The 15849-nt window shown below is 47.3% G+C and overlaps 2 protein-coding genes across 2 annotated transcripts in view; one reads left to right on the forward strand and one right to left on the reverse strand.

The window, feature by feature from the left end:
* The window catches only part of LOC136965660 (endonuclease V-like), a 14740-nt gene extending 7533 nt beyond the window's left edge, over positions 1-7207 (forward strand). Inside the window, 2 exon segments of the mRNA XM_067259845.1 lie at positions 6895-7020; positions 7196-7207. Coding sequence (XP_067115946.1) covers positions 6895-7020; positions 7196-7207 — 138 coding nt within the window.
* A 1378-nt stretch (positions 7208-8585) lies between these two features.
* On the reverse strand, positions 8586-12308 carry LOC136965046 (neuronal pentraxin-1-like). The gene is made up of 5 exons (XM_067259030.1): positions 11809-12308; positions 11152-11359; positions 9986-10227; positions 9581-9760; positions 8586-9075 (listed from the first exon to the last, which is right to left on the reverse strand). The coding sequence occupies exons 1-5, from the start codon at positions 12232-12234 to the stop codon at positions 8854-8856; spliced, it is 1278 nt and encodes a 425-aa protein (XP_067115131.1). The 5' UTR covers positions 12235-12308; the 3' UTR covers positions 8586-8853.
* Positions 12309-15849: the final 3541 nt, after the last annotated feature.

The raw sequence follows: 15849 nt of genomic DNA on the forward strand, positions 1-15849 counted from the left end.
CTGTCACACCTCCCTATATCTGCTACAGTAGGAGGCCAGAGGGAGGAGAGGATGACCCAGCCGCCTGAATGGCAGATTTGGGCCAATTAAGGAGCGGCACACACACACACTCACACAAAGGCATGCGCACACACACACACCCACGTACACACACAGGCATGCGCACACATACACTCATGTACACACACACTCACATACACACACAGGCATGCGCACACACACACTCACATACCACACACACTCTCATACACACTCACATACACACACTCACATACACACACACAGGCATGCGCACGCACACACACACACTCACATACAAACACACACACACAGGCATGCACATACACACACATCCAGGCACACGCATATACACGCATACGAGGGCCCGGGCTCCTGCAGACCTACAACACCCTGTGGGTGTATGGTACTGCATGTCCTCTGCCTCTCTCCTCTCTCTCTCTCTCTCTCTCTCTCTCTCTATTTCTCTCTCTCTCTCTCTCCTCTCTCTCTCTCTCCTCTCTCTCTATCTCTCTCTCTCATTTTCTCCTCTCTCTCTCTCTCTCTCTCTCATTTTCTCCTCTCTCTCTTCCTTCTCTCACCTCTATTCCCTTCTCTCTTTCTCTGTCTCTCTCCCTACTCCCTTTTCCACCCTACAATGAAACACTCACATCCTCATGTCTTTCTCCAGGAGTTGGATTCCGAGCCGTGGGCTGGACAATTACACAGCTGTTGTTGTTCCTTATTCATTTATTTCCAATTTAGAAGTCTACTTCGAGGTTCCTTTATTTCCAAATCCTTTCTCAGTTTAAAACGACGACAAATCCAGCTGTGTACTCAGTATTCAGTTCACAGGCATGCACACCAAACATTTTCTTTTGCCGTGATAACACCATTAAGGCCACAGCTGTGTGTCATCACTTGCCTGTGTGGATGGTGCCCACAGGTAAACGCAGCCTTGTTACATTTACATTACATTTAGTCATTTAGCAGACGCTCTTATCCAGAGCGACTTACAGTAGTACAGGGACATTCCCCCGAGGCAAGTAGGGTGAAGTGCCTTGCCCAAGGACACAACGTCAGTTGGCATGACCGGGAATCGAACTGGCAACCTTCGGATTACTAGCCCAATTCCCTAACCACTCAGCCATCTGACTCACCTTGTTGGTGAGTACCGTGGGTAATCTGACTGCATGTGCGGGTGATTAGTTGGGGTTAGTCCAGGACAGTACTGCAAGCTGCAGCCTCCAAGACATGCCTCCCAGGATGAGTGTTTGTGCTTGCGTGTGTGAATGTATCTATCTATGTATGTGTGTATCTGCTCTGAGTGTATGTATGTGTGTATGTCCATACGTGTCCGTGTATTGTATGTGCTTGGGAACCGGAACCTGCACTGTACTTGTGTCTCTGTGTGAGTTTGAGCTTGATTATGCAAACTGTACGTGTGTGTGTGTGTGTGTATCCTCAGGGGGGTTCCTCTTCGCCTCCACACTGTTGAATATGGGGCACTTGCTGTGTGCTTTTTTTTTCAGCTTGAGTGGAAAAAAACCATCGCTGCCGCAACCGGCAGACATTCTGCAACAGAACATTCTCAATCCCGACTCGGGCGCCTTCAATTATTCATGCTGCTGTTGCTATTGCAGCTCTCTGAGAAAGAGAGAGACAGAGAGAGAGAGAGAGAGAGAGAGAGAGAGAGAGAGAGAGAGAGAGAGAGAGAGAGAGAGAAAGGGTGAAAGAAATCGGAGGGAGGGGAGAGAGAAAACAAGGGCGAAAGCATCGGCATTCCTTGTGATCGGCAGCCTGGTGATGGAATATGCATGTGCCTAGCAGCAGTCTCTTCTATTCCCCTCCACTGTCATCAAGCAGTCCCACTGCGCCCGCTCCACCTCCCCCTCTTCTTAATCGTCCCTATTCTCTCTCTCGCTCTCTCTCTCTCTCTCTCTCTCTCTCTCTCTCTCTCTCTCTCTCTCTCTCTGTCTCTCTCACCTTCTCGGATGTCCCCTCTCTAGGCTGTACTGTACCATACTGTACATGCTCGTCCTCCCTCCCTCGTCCTCCCTGTGTCCCGGCCTCAGACGAGCCCCACCATTAGGACTGTGATCACTCAAGAGGGAGCCAATCGAGGAGGTACCCTCTGTAGGCTGCCTACCCGGCCAAGGTCGCGTCAAGTACAACTCACGTCGAGTCCTTGAAAGTGTGACAGCTTTCTCTTATGGCACCCTAGGGAGGACACATCACTCAGGGCACACCCTGTACTGTTTCAGCCCTCCGGTTTGTCACCCTCAGTGACAGATCTCAGAAACGACGTACGTGCCCCTCCCACCTGGCCCTGGAGCCTATCGGACGCAGGGTTGCATGTCCGTTATCCAATGATGTCCACCGTGTGGCAGTGCCCCCCCCCCCCCCCCGCCCCCCCGCTCCTCCCTCCCTCCCCCCTTCTCTCGTCTTCTTCTCTCACAAGGGTTGCAGTCAATTGCAGCAGTTCGATGTCAGCTTTTTCATGTTATGGAAATGACTGGTCTCTGCTGGTGGATGACCTGTTTCTGTGAGACTTGGTGTGTAACTGGCTCCCCTGGGAGGGGGGGAGGGAGGGGGGGAGGGGGGGGAGGGAGGGAGGAGAACTGAGAGAGCGAGAGACGGAGGATGACGAGGCTAGTGGGAGGGGGAAGAGCAATAGAAAGTAGACTCTTCGAGAGGAGGAAAAGGAGCCCAACGGAAAGAGAGAGCGAGGAGAGAAGTGTGCTGTGGACGTGTGCGGCGTCTCCCTCCGTGGGCGCCGTCCTAGCGCCGAACACACTGTTACACTTGTTGCTTCGCTTGTTTGCTCTTCGCATCGTTCTCCCCTGCCAGACCCAATCTCCATCTCATCACTCGGTGACCTTTGGAGGCGTTTGTTTGCTGTTTCCAGTCCGGTGACCGGTCTCTCCTCGAGTCACGAACCACACGTCCTAACCCGCCTCCACCAACCACTAACTTTTTTTTCCCCCCGTTCTCTTTAACTTCTTGTGGCCTTTGTCCTACTTCCTGGTTCTTCATTCACTTCTTGTTGATGTGCGTCAGCTGTGCATATTTCATGGGTTCTCCAGATAGGGGGTATAGGGGGTGCTAGAGGTGCAAGGCTAGGATAGGCTAAGATAGGCTAGCTTGAGCTCTCATCAATGATTCAGGGGCAGATGGGAAGTAGCGTACTGGGACCAGGAGGTTATGCTGAACCGGCCTGCGTTACGCTGCTTTGCCCTGCTTGGCACAGCTGTCTGACTGACCCTGCGGCCCATTGGTTGTCGGATACAGCCAATAACAGCTGGTCTGAACTGCTTGGGTGGACCTGTGTGAAAACACCTGAGAGTCCCGCAGCCACAGGTGTCGAGCCTCCATCTGTGGACTTTTGGCTCTGTAATCTGTTAGTGCTGTCTGACTGTGAGACAAGGCTATTTGCAGTAGTTAGATCATGTTTGGCTTAAGGAGGCTTGGCTCTTAGTTAGCTTATGTAGTTAAAGTGCCAAAGAAATTAGCTCATTTTACAGATTGTGCTCTGGACCAAGTCAGGTCTGATTCCAAGCAGAGCTCCTACAACCAATCTGGTAAGTAAGTAAGTAAGACTTTATTTATATTGCACATTTCATACAAGAATTGTAGCTCAAGGTACTTTACATAAAATCAATAAAAACAATAATACAAGTGATAAATAATTCAAACAAAAATAAAAATCCCCATAAGATCTCTGTTCAAGAGAGAAAACAACTTTAAAAAGTAGGAAAACCCTTTTGAGATAAAATTACTTAAATGCTTCGGTAAAAAGGTAGGTTTTAAGCTGTCTTTTAAAATGTCCAGAGTGTTTGCTTCCCTAATATTTATGGGTAATTTGTTCCATAGTTTTGGGGCGTAATTGACAGAGGCCGAATCACCAATCTTCTTATGACTGCTTCTGGTGACCTCTAATAGGCCTGCATTTGATGATCGCAGTGTTCTAGCTGGTGTGTAGTTTATAAAGGAGTTAGCAATGTAGCTAGGTCCTTGTCCGTGTAGAGCTTTGTATGTGAGGAAAAGGACCTTAAAGTCAATTCTGAAGGTAACAGGGAGCCAGTGTAAAGTAGCTAGGACAGGACTAATGTGTTCTCTCCTTTTAGTTTTGGTTAATAATCTAGCTGCAGAATTTTGAATGAGCTGGTGCATGGAAACCTAAGGTTGGGCTAGCCATCTCTGTGGTCATGGTAGGATAATGGATTGAAGGAAAGGGTAGCAGGATCCCACTGCTGTTCCGTCAGGGCCACACTGCCTGCAGAAGGGCTGCAGATGCACATGGAACCTTGGCTTCCCCAGCCGACCGGCTCATTATCCCCCCCCCCCCACACACACACACCCCCCACACCCTCCTGGAAGTCTCCACTGCTCGTTAAATGCCAGGAGCGTCGCCCCCCGCTGCCCCTGGGAAGAGCACCCACCGTGGGAGAGACCAGGGAGAAGGAGAGGGTTACTTCGCTTTCTTTCCACTTTCTCTGTTTCTTTTTTCCGCACACTGACACTGTCTTTCTCTCTCTCTCTCACTTTGATTTGTCTCTCTCCTACCCTCTTTCCCACTCTCTTAGCCTTACAACTTTCCTTTTCTTTCTTTCTATCCCCCCTTCCGTCTGTGTATCACTTTTTTACTCCCCAATGCTTATCTTGAACTCCATGCTCTACTTTCAGGCCTCAGCTGAGGGTTGAGCATCCTCCCCCGCCTCATCCTCCAGCCTCCTCCTCCCCAGCCTCCTGCTCCCCAGCCTCCCTCCTCCTCCCCAGCCTCCTTCTCCCCAGCCTCCCTCATCCTCCCCCGCCTCATCCTCCAGCCTCCTCCTCCCCAGCCTCCTGCTCCCCAGCCTCCCTCCTCCTCCCCAGCCTCCTTCTCCCCAGCCTCCCTCATCCTCCCCCGCCTCATCCTCCAGCCTCCTCCTCCCCAGCCTCATCCTCCAGCCTCCTCCTCCCCAGCCTCCTCCCCAGCCTCCCTCCTCCTCCCAGCCTCCCTCCTCCTCCCCAGCCTCCTTCTCCCCAGCCCTGGCGATCCATACCGAAGGATGAAAGAGAGAAAACTGTTTCCCCGCTTGTTGCTCAGACAGAAGCGAGAGAACCCTTGAATAGTAAGTACTGCCTTGCAGTATACATGAGGCCGAGAGGGGAAAATAACCTGTTTCCAAAGGAGGGATTTCCTTTAAATTGAGCTTGGTGTGTGTGCCCCAGCCCTCATTATGGTGGATGCTGTTGTTACAAGTTTGCGCAGCCATCAACAAGAAGCATGACTGCAACGGGAAGCGCTTTTCTTTCCCTGCCTGTCCCATCAGTGGGGGGGGGGGAATTTATGAGGTGTCTGAAGTGTCATCTCTTCATCCACTCCATCTCTCCGAGAACTCCTCCTCTGAAAAATGTACGTCTGGATGCCGCATGTGTCTTCCCTCGCTCTCTCTTTCTCTCTCTTTCTCTGGGGACTTCATTCGATTGAGGGATGCACTGTATTGTATAGAAGCCATTGACAGTACATTGTCTGGGAGGGGACTGTTGCTTTTGAGATGGATATTATATTAAATGTCAATGCTATGCTAATGTAAACAAGTTCCATGTGTCTAGATACACAAAGTACCTTTATCAAGGATGGAAAAAGCCCAGGTTTTCACAAACATTATTCCTCCTTTGAAGACTGTTTCTAACAGAAATAGGTTTTGGAGAAAATGGCTATTCCTATTCAGTCTGTGAATGCTTACAGTAAAAATAACGTAGGCGTTGAATATTCAGAGAGCCGTGTAAACGTGTGCGTGTGTGGAGACCACATAGAAACGATGTGGTTCATTCATATAGCTCACTTAAGTCAAAAACGCTTGACAGACCGACAGATACCACACAGTGGTTACACACGGGGTGTAAGGCATCCTTTGAGTGAAACATCTTGTGTTAACCTCTATCTGGAGGAACACCAGCTGTTTATAACACCAGGTGAGGTGCCCTAGAAAAGGATGCTTGGCTGGCAGAACACCGTGTACAGTAACTTTAACATATAAACAACAGACAGCAAATTCCCCTTGAAAAGGAAGTTGCACTCCAAAATCGTTGTCCTTGTTCATAAGGTCCTTATATATCTTTAGAGTATACGGTATTCACTCATCAATTCCAAAGTAGATTCAAATAAACTGTGGTCGTTGACGGGAACAGGAGAAATCATCATGTATGTAAGTCCAACCCCAACCCCAACCCCGCGAGAAAGCTGTCTCTCAGCTGTCACCCTACACAGTCACCACTCGGCCCTGTGTTCATGGTCCCCAGCTACGCACTGCATTACAGCAGGGCTTAGCACTGCTGCACTAGCAGACACATTAGAGCGCTTAGTAAGCAGCCCAAGTGATTATGACGGCGCTGTCATTGATGGATGCTTTGGGCTGACGTCAAACAAGAGAGAGAGGCACGTTAAGCCTTTTGTTGGATCACCCGTACCCCCCCCCCCTCAACCCTCCCTCCCCTCTGTCTCTTTAATCCGTTTGGTTTGTAAGAGCACTTGTGTTTGTGTTGATAGACGCGTCTCTCGTAACCTCCCGTTGGCCGCTTAAAGCCCGTGGTTTCCTCGAAGGCTTCGTGGCACTTCCATATCGCTAACCACTGTAGCTCTTATGATCTGGATAGGATCTCGCTCATTCATTGAACGCTGCAGCAGCGGTTTTGGGTCGTGTGGCGCACAGGATAAATCCCATGAATGCTGGCCTGCGTGCTATTCATAGAACACCCCCAACAGCAATTGGAACTATAGCCGACTCCTAAATCATCCCATCGATCTCCCCCGGGTGGAGCCGATCTGGGCCTCCCGAAAATGGGTTGAAAGCGAGAGAGGGGCTGCCGTCTAGTTATTTTTGCGACCCAGGCTTTTGACCTTTTTCCCAGCGGCGCACTGCACTCTGGGAGAACGGGTGTCTGGGTCAGTGGAGCTGTGCCTCCCCGTCTCTCACTAATAACCAGGCTTCTCTCCGGGTTCCGACCCACGACGACATTGACCACATGGCCTTCTGGGTACTTTCTAACTGGACCCCACGACATTACGGAAGTGAGAGAAAGTTCAACTGTCTTTGGGGAAATGAACGGCACCTTGTCTCCTATCGTTGTTGGGTTTGTGGTCTCTGATAGCAGCATACACTGAAGCATGGTGACTCTGACTGGCTTGTGTGGCCTTGTGTGCTGTGTTAAGGCGCCCCTGTAAGAGGCAGAGTATAATGTAGAAATGGAGGACCATCTGATGTGTGGGTGAGAGATGATAGCAACTGACTAAGCTTGGTGCAGTAACTGTGAAAGCACAAGTATAGCGTCCTGCCAACTCGTGTTAGTGTTTGAAATGCTATGAGGCACTTGTTGCGCTTGGAAGATGGAATAAACGAACTGATACAGGGAGTTTATGTATCCTAATGAGAGTAGAGGGCTCTTTTAAAACTTTTGGGTTTGTTTTCCAGCTTGCCTTGCCTTGAACTCCTGTCAGGAAGTGTGATATGACTAGGCATTTTCCTCTCCTCTAACAGCCTTGCTTTGGGTAGTGCAGACGACACACACACACTCACACCCACGACCGAGCGTATGTGTGTGTGTGTGCGTTATCTTCTGCAGTCAGCTGAAAGGCGACACGACAAACATACACACCACAGATTCTCATTTCTTTTCCAAACCCTTCTGACCTTCATTTTGACTTTCTTCTTTTGTCACTAATCGAACACTAATGTATTTTCTTTACAATTTGACAAGATGTAATCATGTTTGGGCAGCATTCATTTCCCCCTCTGGATCTGTCTCTTTCATTCTATCTCATTCTATCTATTCACTCTTTCTCTCTGCACAACTACATGCAATCATTGTCAAAAATGCACTAAGGATAGTATCACAATTTTATTAGAAAAATTAGATATTTTCATCTCTCAGTTTTGCCATGCTTGGAGCATATAACAATACAGTAAAAAACCCAGACCCGAGAGGATAGTAAAGCAGATTTCGACGATGCTGTTGCAGCATTTTGTCATTCATGCCGTTACTATACAGACACTGTAACATTCCTAACACAGAGTACAAACACCTGCCCAAACACGTCATGTCCGATAACAAACCGCAATTAATTAACATTTATCTGAATAACAAGAAATCCCCCTTCAAAATAAACCAAACAAGACTGAATTTTGCAACTTAAAACGTATGTGCTGAATACTTGTACCAGCCCAAGGCACCCAGGCTTTAGCATGTTGGCAAGTAACGACATTCTTACAGAAACACTTGAAGCAAACGACAATTACAAAAGAATGACTTTTACAGTCCGACTTTGCAGTGTCCTTCAAAACGTACCATCCTCCCCTGGCTTTCTTCGTCAGTCACAGTGCAAGTTCCGGAGGGGCGGGAGAGAGGGGAGGTTTGGGACGGAGCTGATTTATCGAGAGGTCAAACATCATCACTTCACGGCGTCAAATACTGACAAGAATTAGACGGACAGCGTAATATCCCACTCTCAGAGGGTGAGAATGGTGTGTAATTCCGCAGCGGGTTGTGAAATGTCCAACATAAGGCTTGGATTGCCCCGCTGCCGATCCTGGACAAAATATGCGAATCAAAAAGCTCAAGTGCGCTTGCAACAAAACTCCCAAGAAAAAAGAGAAACAGATACCAACACTTTCCAACAGGGGTTTCCAAAGACGAATGTTTTTTTTTTCAAGACCAAGGAAATGTTTTGTTTTGCACATAAATATCTAATCATGAATAGAAATCCCATGTTTAAGCTTATCATTAAATAAATATCTAATTGTCTTTAACAAAGACAAAAACGACAGAAGCTCAGAAATACACGCAGGCCTTTTTGTCATGACGAAATGCAGTTCAGTTGAGCGAACGACATGGCTCGAATGTCCATTTAGTAGCTCCACCGAATATCTCTATGTTGGTCTCCGACCAAGAGAAGACATTGCCAGTTTGCGCTTTGCTGTTGCAGGTTGCCAGGTTGTAGATCTCTCCGATAGAAAGCTTCCTATCCCACATGTTCAAATTTGCCAGCTCACCAACAAATGCTTGGGTGGCGTCGAACCCACCTCCCAGAGTGTCCTGCGAAAACAAAGACACACGTTCAAGGTTAATTTGTTGGCACGAGATTTTGGGGGGTTGGGGTGTCTGTTATGTTGGATTTGGAGATGCAGTGAGGACTTGGGAATGTTCACGGACAATCAATGTCGAATGACGCTGCTCCCTTCGAGAGCCCTTAATGTCCTATGCTATCACGCACGTATAGGTTTTTATACAAAATATTTCTCATTTGTTATATCGGTGTAGGACAATCCAATGAGCGCCATCGGATTTATTCACCTAATGTGGTGGTATTCCATTGTAATGGGTAGCTCGAGGGCCTTATTAGGTGGGCCGACCTTAATTGGCCAGCTCATCAATGTCCTTACAATCCCATTACATGAATATTCCTTTCTTTGATCACTGTACTAGTGGCGCTTTCTAGTATTTTAATATTTCCTTGACTGATAATAAAAACTTGTTTCTGCCTGGTACTGTGATTTGGAATGATAAGATTGATAGTAGCCCTTCAGCAATCCGTTCTCACCTGCTCCTGGCCGAGGACCAGCACGCCCTGCGGTTTGATGGGGTGATAAGGAGCCAAGTTCTCCCCGCTGCCCCTCAACACTCCGTCCTGGAAAGCCTCCCACACCCCGTCGCGTGTGGTCCAGGTAATGCAGATATGATGCCATTTCCCGTCGTTGATGATGAAAGGCAACTTGGCCACCTGCAAGAATGTCAAGATGTTCATTTAAAATCTCAAACAAGGATGCCTAATCTTTCATTATCTTAAACGTTGCATTTTCCTCTTTACCCAAATGTTTTCTGACAGGCTACACAGGTCATTTGTCAATAGGCTACGACACCAAAAGCGACCCGTAGGCTGATTTTATTGACTAGGCCACATTTTCAGTTGCGCATTGTAATCCATACATCTATGCGAGCTCATTACCTTGTCATTGATCAGTATCTCCATCGGGTTGTTCCCCCACTCTATCAGCACCAGTTCGTTGGCCTGTCCCGGGACAGCGTAAGAGAAAGGTGTGCCCACCCCAGGAGACGCGTTGGACTTAATCCACAGACACACGGTGAAGGCGTACATCTCAGGCAGGCTTCTCTTGGCTTTGGCATACATGTAGTTGGTCCTCAACGGGAAGGTCAGTTGAAACTTGTCCAGTGGTCTGTTGTCTTTTCCTGATGGACGAAAAACGGCGCTATTGTTTAGAGACTATTCGGATGGTTTCCCCTCATGTTTTATTGATAGGGTGAACCCCAACCTGTATGGTATTAGTCAAAGAGCTTCAGGTGTAGCCTATATGAAAAGTCAAACTCAAAATTGTGGTCAGTTTGTTTTGTATGCGAAAAAATGATAGGCACACAGTAGATGAAAATTGATGTATTTCCCTCTTCTCTGCGGTAAGTGATCACGTGAATAGAAGAAACCCGAGGGAATATTTCTCGCTTTCTCTTTCGCACGCTCTGTCACGCGCGCTCGCTGGCACACACACACACAAACACACACTTCCCTTACACACTCTCTCTACACTATACAAGGTTTGTTCTCCGGCATGGTCAGTAACGGACTGTTCTAAACCTTGATCGACGTTCCAAAATGCGCTTGTCTGTGCGCAGTGCTGGACATGGGCGCATTTAAACAGCACCCTTTAAAGTTACAGCGCTGCTATGCGACTGCTGCAAAACCAACGACTTGCTAACAGGGTAAAGCGTCCGTTTTCAGTTGCTCTCCCCCAGGTGACTTATCGGAGCATGCCGTCGCTGTAATAATACAATGACTGAGATTATGCAAAGTATTGCAGCTCCCACCCCCTCTCCGTCTCCGCGCGCACCGTGATTGCTGCGGCACTGTTTTGCCAACAGTGTTGGCTTGGAACCTATACGTTCTGCGTTTGTTTTATCTAGAACGATTAAGCGAATTTGATCACTTTAAGCCTTCATAATACACGACCCTCATATTAGATATTAAGGAATGGGCTTCCCATTCCGATAATATATTCAGCATCTAAACTGTTACTGGCATGCATTGCAAATATAAACGAAATCCTGCAGATTTGATTTCCAAGTGTGCTCATATTTTTCAGGTTTTCTCAATTCACTTACCTTTCTCTAGATCCGTTATTCGGTGGTGCATTGTGGTCAGCGTGGTCTCCACTCGGTTACGCTGGTCCGTGTCGTTCTTCTGACCCGGTTTGGTCTCTTCCAGCGTGTTGACCCGGGACAGGACCTGCTTCTCCATGTCATCGATCTTGTTCTGGAGCAGGTCCTTCAGACTGTTGGCTTGCACCGAGCCGTTGTTTCGGCTGTATTGCTGTTTACGGGACAAAAGGAACAGACAGTTACATAGGGTGAGGGAAGGTTAGAGGAAGAGAGTTGGGCTATTAAAAGAGGAAGATCTATATGGGTGCACCTACAAAGCAGGGTTCCTTGAGGGTAAACCGCGCTTATCTCATCGCGAGGCTTACTGGAATTTGTTGTTGGATCAAAGTGACTAAATTGGTCAAAGATGCGAGGGCGTCTGACCCCATCAGGAGTCGCGCGCGCTGTTGGATCTAGTCCCTGTTTTAGCAGCTAAGGCAGGTGTAGGTCATTGTGAGGCTATGGCATTATAGACAGAGTGGAAACAACCTTATAGGTAGCTTAACAGATGCCTATTTGTGCTTACAGTAAACACTACAACTTCAACAATGTGAACTACACTTGGATAAAGGGCTCGAATAGAATTGAATGTGCTAAAACTGCCAGTCCAGATATGCCTACCTCGAGATTCTCCAGCCTTTGTTTTAAGGTCTGTAAAGTCTGTCCGAGTTGAGCCAGCGTGTCCGTGGGGCCCCGCGAAACATCCCCCATCGTGTTCTTGGCCCCAGGCCGCCTGCCCGCTGCTCCAGCCTCGGGCAAGCTCTGGCTCTCGCACCGGCTCAACTTTGACGTTAGTTCCCTGATTGTCTCCTTTTGGTTCATAATTGTCTCCTTTTGTTGAAGCACCGTCTCCCTCAGTTGCATCACTGTCGTCTTCAAGTCCTCCGCCGGACCGCTGTTCTGCATCGTAGCCGCGCACAAGTCCATATCCTTGGGCACTGACGTACAAATAAACTGAGTCTGTCCGAAATCTTGTGCAGACCCCTGTACAATTAGACAAGCAAGTACAAAAAGTTTCCAGGAAAATCCGTCCATGTTTCCATGCATGTTTCTGTGAGTTTCTCTGAGATCTTGCTGCTGCGGGTGTGTTTACGAGCGATTTCAGCACCACGGAGCTGTCTACTGAAGCTGTGAGATTTCAGAGCTGCTAGTTCTACTTTATATAGCGAGCTGGAGGAGAAGCGCAGGTTAGCTGCATCACAGTGGGGAGGGAGTAGTCCTCACTGCTTAATCACGTCCCACCCTCTTATTTAAGGTCGTCCAACTTGACCGAGCCTTAACACTTTTTACATTTTAAGGAAATTCACGTGTGCTACTGACAGAAATGCAGGACAGACTACTTCAAACACGGTTTCATCGATAGGATAATAGATGGATTCGAAGTTTAGTGAATGTATTTGTTACATCGCTATTTAAAATGAGCTGGTCTAAAATATTTCAATGAACCACAACCGTTATTCTATTGTTATAATACAGTATAGTCTTTATTTTTCATATTTGTCTCGGTGGTCGATTATGTTCCACCTTAAGATAAGCCACTCCCAATGCTCCAGCGTAGCGGGGATCCTGGCAGCGTGCCTGTCCCACGGAGTAACGACGTTCCCTCACCTCTCTCTCTCTCTCTCTCTCTCTCTCTCTCTCTCTCTCTCTCTCTCTCTCTCTCTCTCTCTCTCTCTCTCTCTCTCTCTCTCTCTCTCTCTCTCTCTCTCTCTCTCTCTCTCTCTCTCTCTCTCTCTCTCTCTCTCTCTCTCTCTCCTTAAGGAGTGCTATCGCATCAGAGCCACATGGATGGCTTGCCAGTCTTTTTCTCACGCCTGTCTTCGAAAACATACCATGTCATGGACGGAAAATTGCTTGTGCAGTAGAGCTCTGCTTTCCCATAGGCTATGAGGACAAGGAGCTTTTCTCTTATTGTATATTAACATATTTTCATACATAAACTGTAGATTAGGCTAATTCAATTCATTAAGTGTATGTCTGGAATTATTTAAATGTTTAAATCCATAGGTTAAATGCATTTTATTCCATGCTTACATCCAACGTCTGGGTGCACCAACTAATTTTGAGGCTTTACTTTAGGCCTGTGGTCTGATCACATTCCAGTATTGTGTAAGTGCTGTCTAGAAATTGTGGAGCTAGAATTTCCTATACAGTAAGTGCTGAGTCAAATGATGGGAAAAGGAGTGGTTGACTGTTCCTTTTTCACAACCGGCACCATCGGAGGGGCGCTAAAGGGATGTGTAATGCTTTCAAATAATTAATTTAACAGGCTGTTGCATAACTACCCCCGGGGCAACCATATTAAAATTGATAAGATATGCAAGTACGGAAATACGAGGGGGAAAGTTTCTCCAGAATGATATAGCTGTCGGTGAAAATATTTGATCTTCGGTCCGTGAAATGATGAGTTTATTTTTTTAAATCAACTAATAGGAAAAGTGGATTTTGGAATGGCATGCAGTCGGAAGCTACAGTTGGTGATTAGTTTAAATTACATAAATTCTCTTAATTTGGACATTTGGAAATGCAGAGTAGTTTTCTCAGCGGTGCTTACAGCTGCGACGTCACTGGCGCTTCAACTTTTCACATGTAGTCTGTATTTTGAAAGTAATGGACAATTCAGTTATGGAATTGAATAACACACTAGTTTATTTATTTTATTGGAGATTTGTAAGATTATGTGAACTATCGCTACCTCAAAGCTCAAATAAAAGAGCGAATTGACCCATCAGTCCAGTTTAATTTGCTTAATTATCGATCGCGCGCGCTCTAATCAGCAAGGTGCCAAGCTGTGCGAGAGAAATAGTGAAGGTAACAAATGGTTAATGGCAAAGTCTAATTGCCGGTCCGAGAAAGCCATGTCGCAAATACACCTTATCTCAGCACTAAAGCATAAAACAGAGGACCTTTACCATTACGCGCGTAGGCACTATGTGCACAGGTCATCACGTTAAGGTTCATTATCTATCCTCTTACCCTAACCGGTAATAAAATAGCTGTTTACCATATGGAAGCAACTGAAATGAGATGCATTAGATGTCCAGCAATGATTACAATGCACTCTCACCCGTAGGGACGCATCGCAACCCTGCTGGAGAGCTTCACTCTGCCCAGCAGCTTGCCTCAGATTTCGATTCATATTCATCCTTCCATCCTCCGCATATAAAAAAGCGCAACGCCATATGCTCAGCCACGCTTTCCCTCTCCTAGTGGATACATCACCACGTGCCTTGCCACTTAATTTGTGATTTGCCTCAGGGAAAACAAAAAAAACACAAAGTATCAAATAAGCTGTAATTCGTGAGGACTCCTGGCGTACTTGTTCCTGAGTAATCAGATTTGTTGCCGTAATGTTCTTCAGCCGTTACGTTCTTTTTGGAGGACTTGACCGAGAAGCACCTGGCGAATAGCGCTGTTTGGCTTACGATCAGAGAAATGACAGTTGTTGTGGTGATCAAATAAAGTGAATATAAATAAACTTCCTTCCTCTCCTGTCTTTCCCTCTCTTTGGGGTTATAGCCAGGCAATACCTTTTTTCTCTAGACAGGATGCCACTAAGGGCCTCTGTCTGCATCCCATCCCCAAGACATCTTAGTTCAGTTGCTTTCAGACAGGCAAGCAACTGTCTCCAGGAAAGTCTCCTTGTTAATGTGATGCCTTAATGCCAACATTGTGTCATTGGAAGCTACCCCCAAAGTCAGGTTAAAGTACAAATAAGAGCTCAGGCACACAGACATACACACACACACACACACACAGAAAAGGTATCTGTGTATACACAGATACCTTTTCTACTTTTCTACTACTAGGAGAACAGACTCTGGTCTGTAATGATCAGTCTGCCTGGTCTTACTGAATAATGCAAGGCCTTATAATAGGACCCACTCTAATGGCAGAGATAGATAAGGACCATTTCACAGTCTGGCACTGCAATGCTCATTTACTTGCTCAGCATCTGCACCAGCAGGAGAAGGCATGGAGGGTGGAGGAGACGTAGGAATGGAGGGATGATGATGGAGGAGGAGGAGGAGGAGGAGGAGATGGGAAGGGGAACTATGACAAATGTACAAGAAAAGCAAAAAGAGTCTTGGAGTGGCGTGGTTGAATCATGTGACGTGAACAATGACTGGCTCACATCCACGTCTTTGTGTTCGAAAACATTACCCCCCGTCGTGCCTACATCGTTTTCTCTTAACACCTTCCCCTGACTTCAAATCCGTCATCTTCCATGAGATATTTCGCGGTCCCATTCTACAACCGTGCCCGAGTCAGAGGTTGTCCCTGTCTGGGACTCGGAGGCGCTGCAGAGTAGGGGTTGAGTATGTTGGTGGCGGCCTCCTGCCCTGGGTCCTCGTGTGGCTGTTCTCCTGCCCCTCCTGCCTCGTTAGCTCTCCTCCCAACATGCCTTGGCAGCACCCCGTGGGGGTTTATCATTGGGGACCTGCCTGCCTGGGAGCCTGCCTGTCTGACTGACTGAGGGGTGCTCCCTTGGGGGGCGTGGCTTTGACAGAGTGAGAGAGATGGAGGAGGGATATTTGACACACACACACACACACACACTCACACATACTGACTTTCTTTATCTCACACTATCTTTCTCACACGTACACACACACACACACACACACACTCACACATACTGACTTTCTTTATCTCACACTA

The sequence above is a fragment of the Osmerus mordax genome, chromosome 21 (genome assembly GCF_038355195.1).
Source record: "Osmerus mordax isolate fOsmMor3 chromosome 21, fOsmMor3.pri, whole genome shotgun sequence".
NCBI classification, from domain to species: domain Eukaryota; kingdom Metazoa; phylum Chordata; class Actinopteri; order Osmeriformes; family Osmeridae; genus Osmerus; species Osmerus mordax.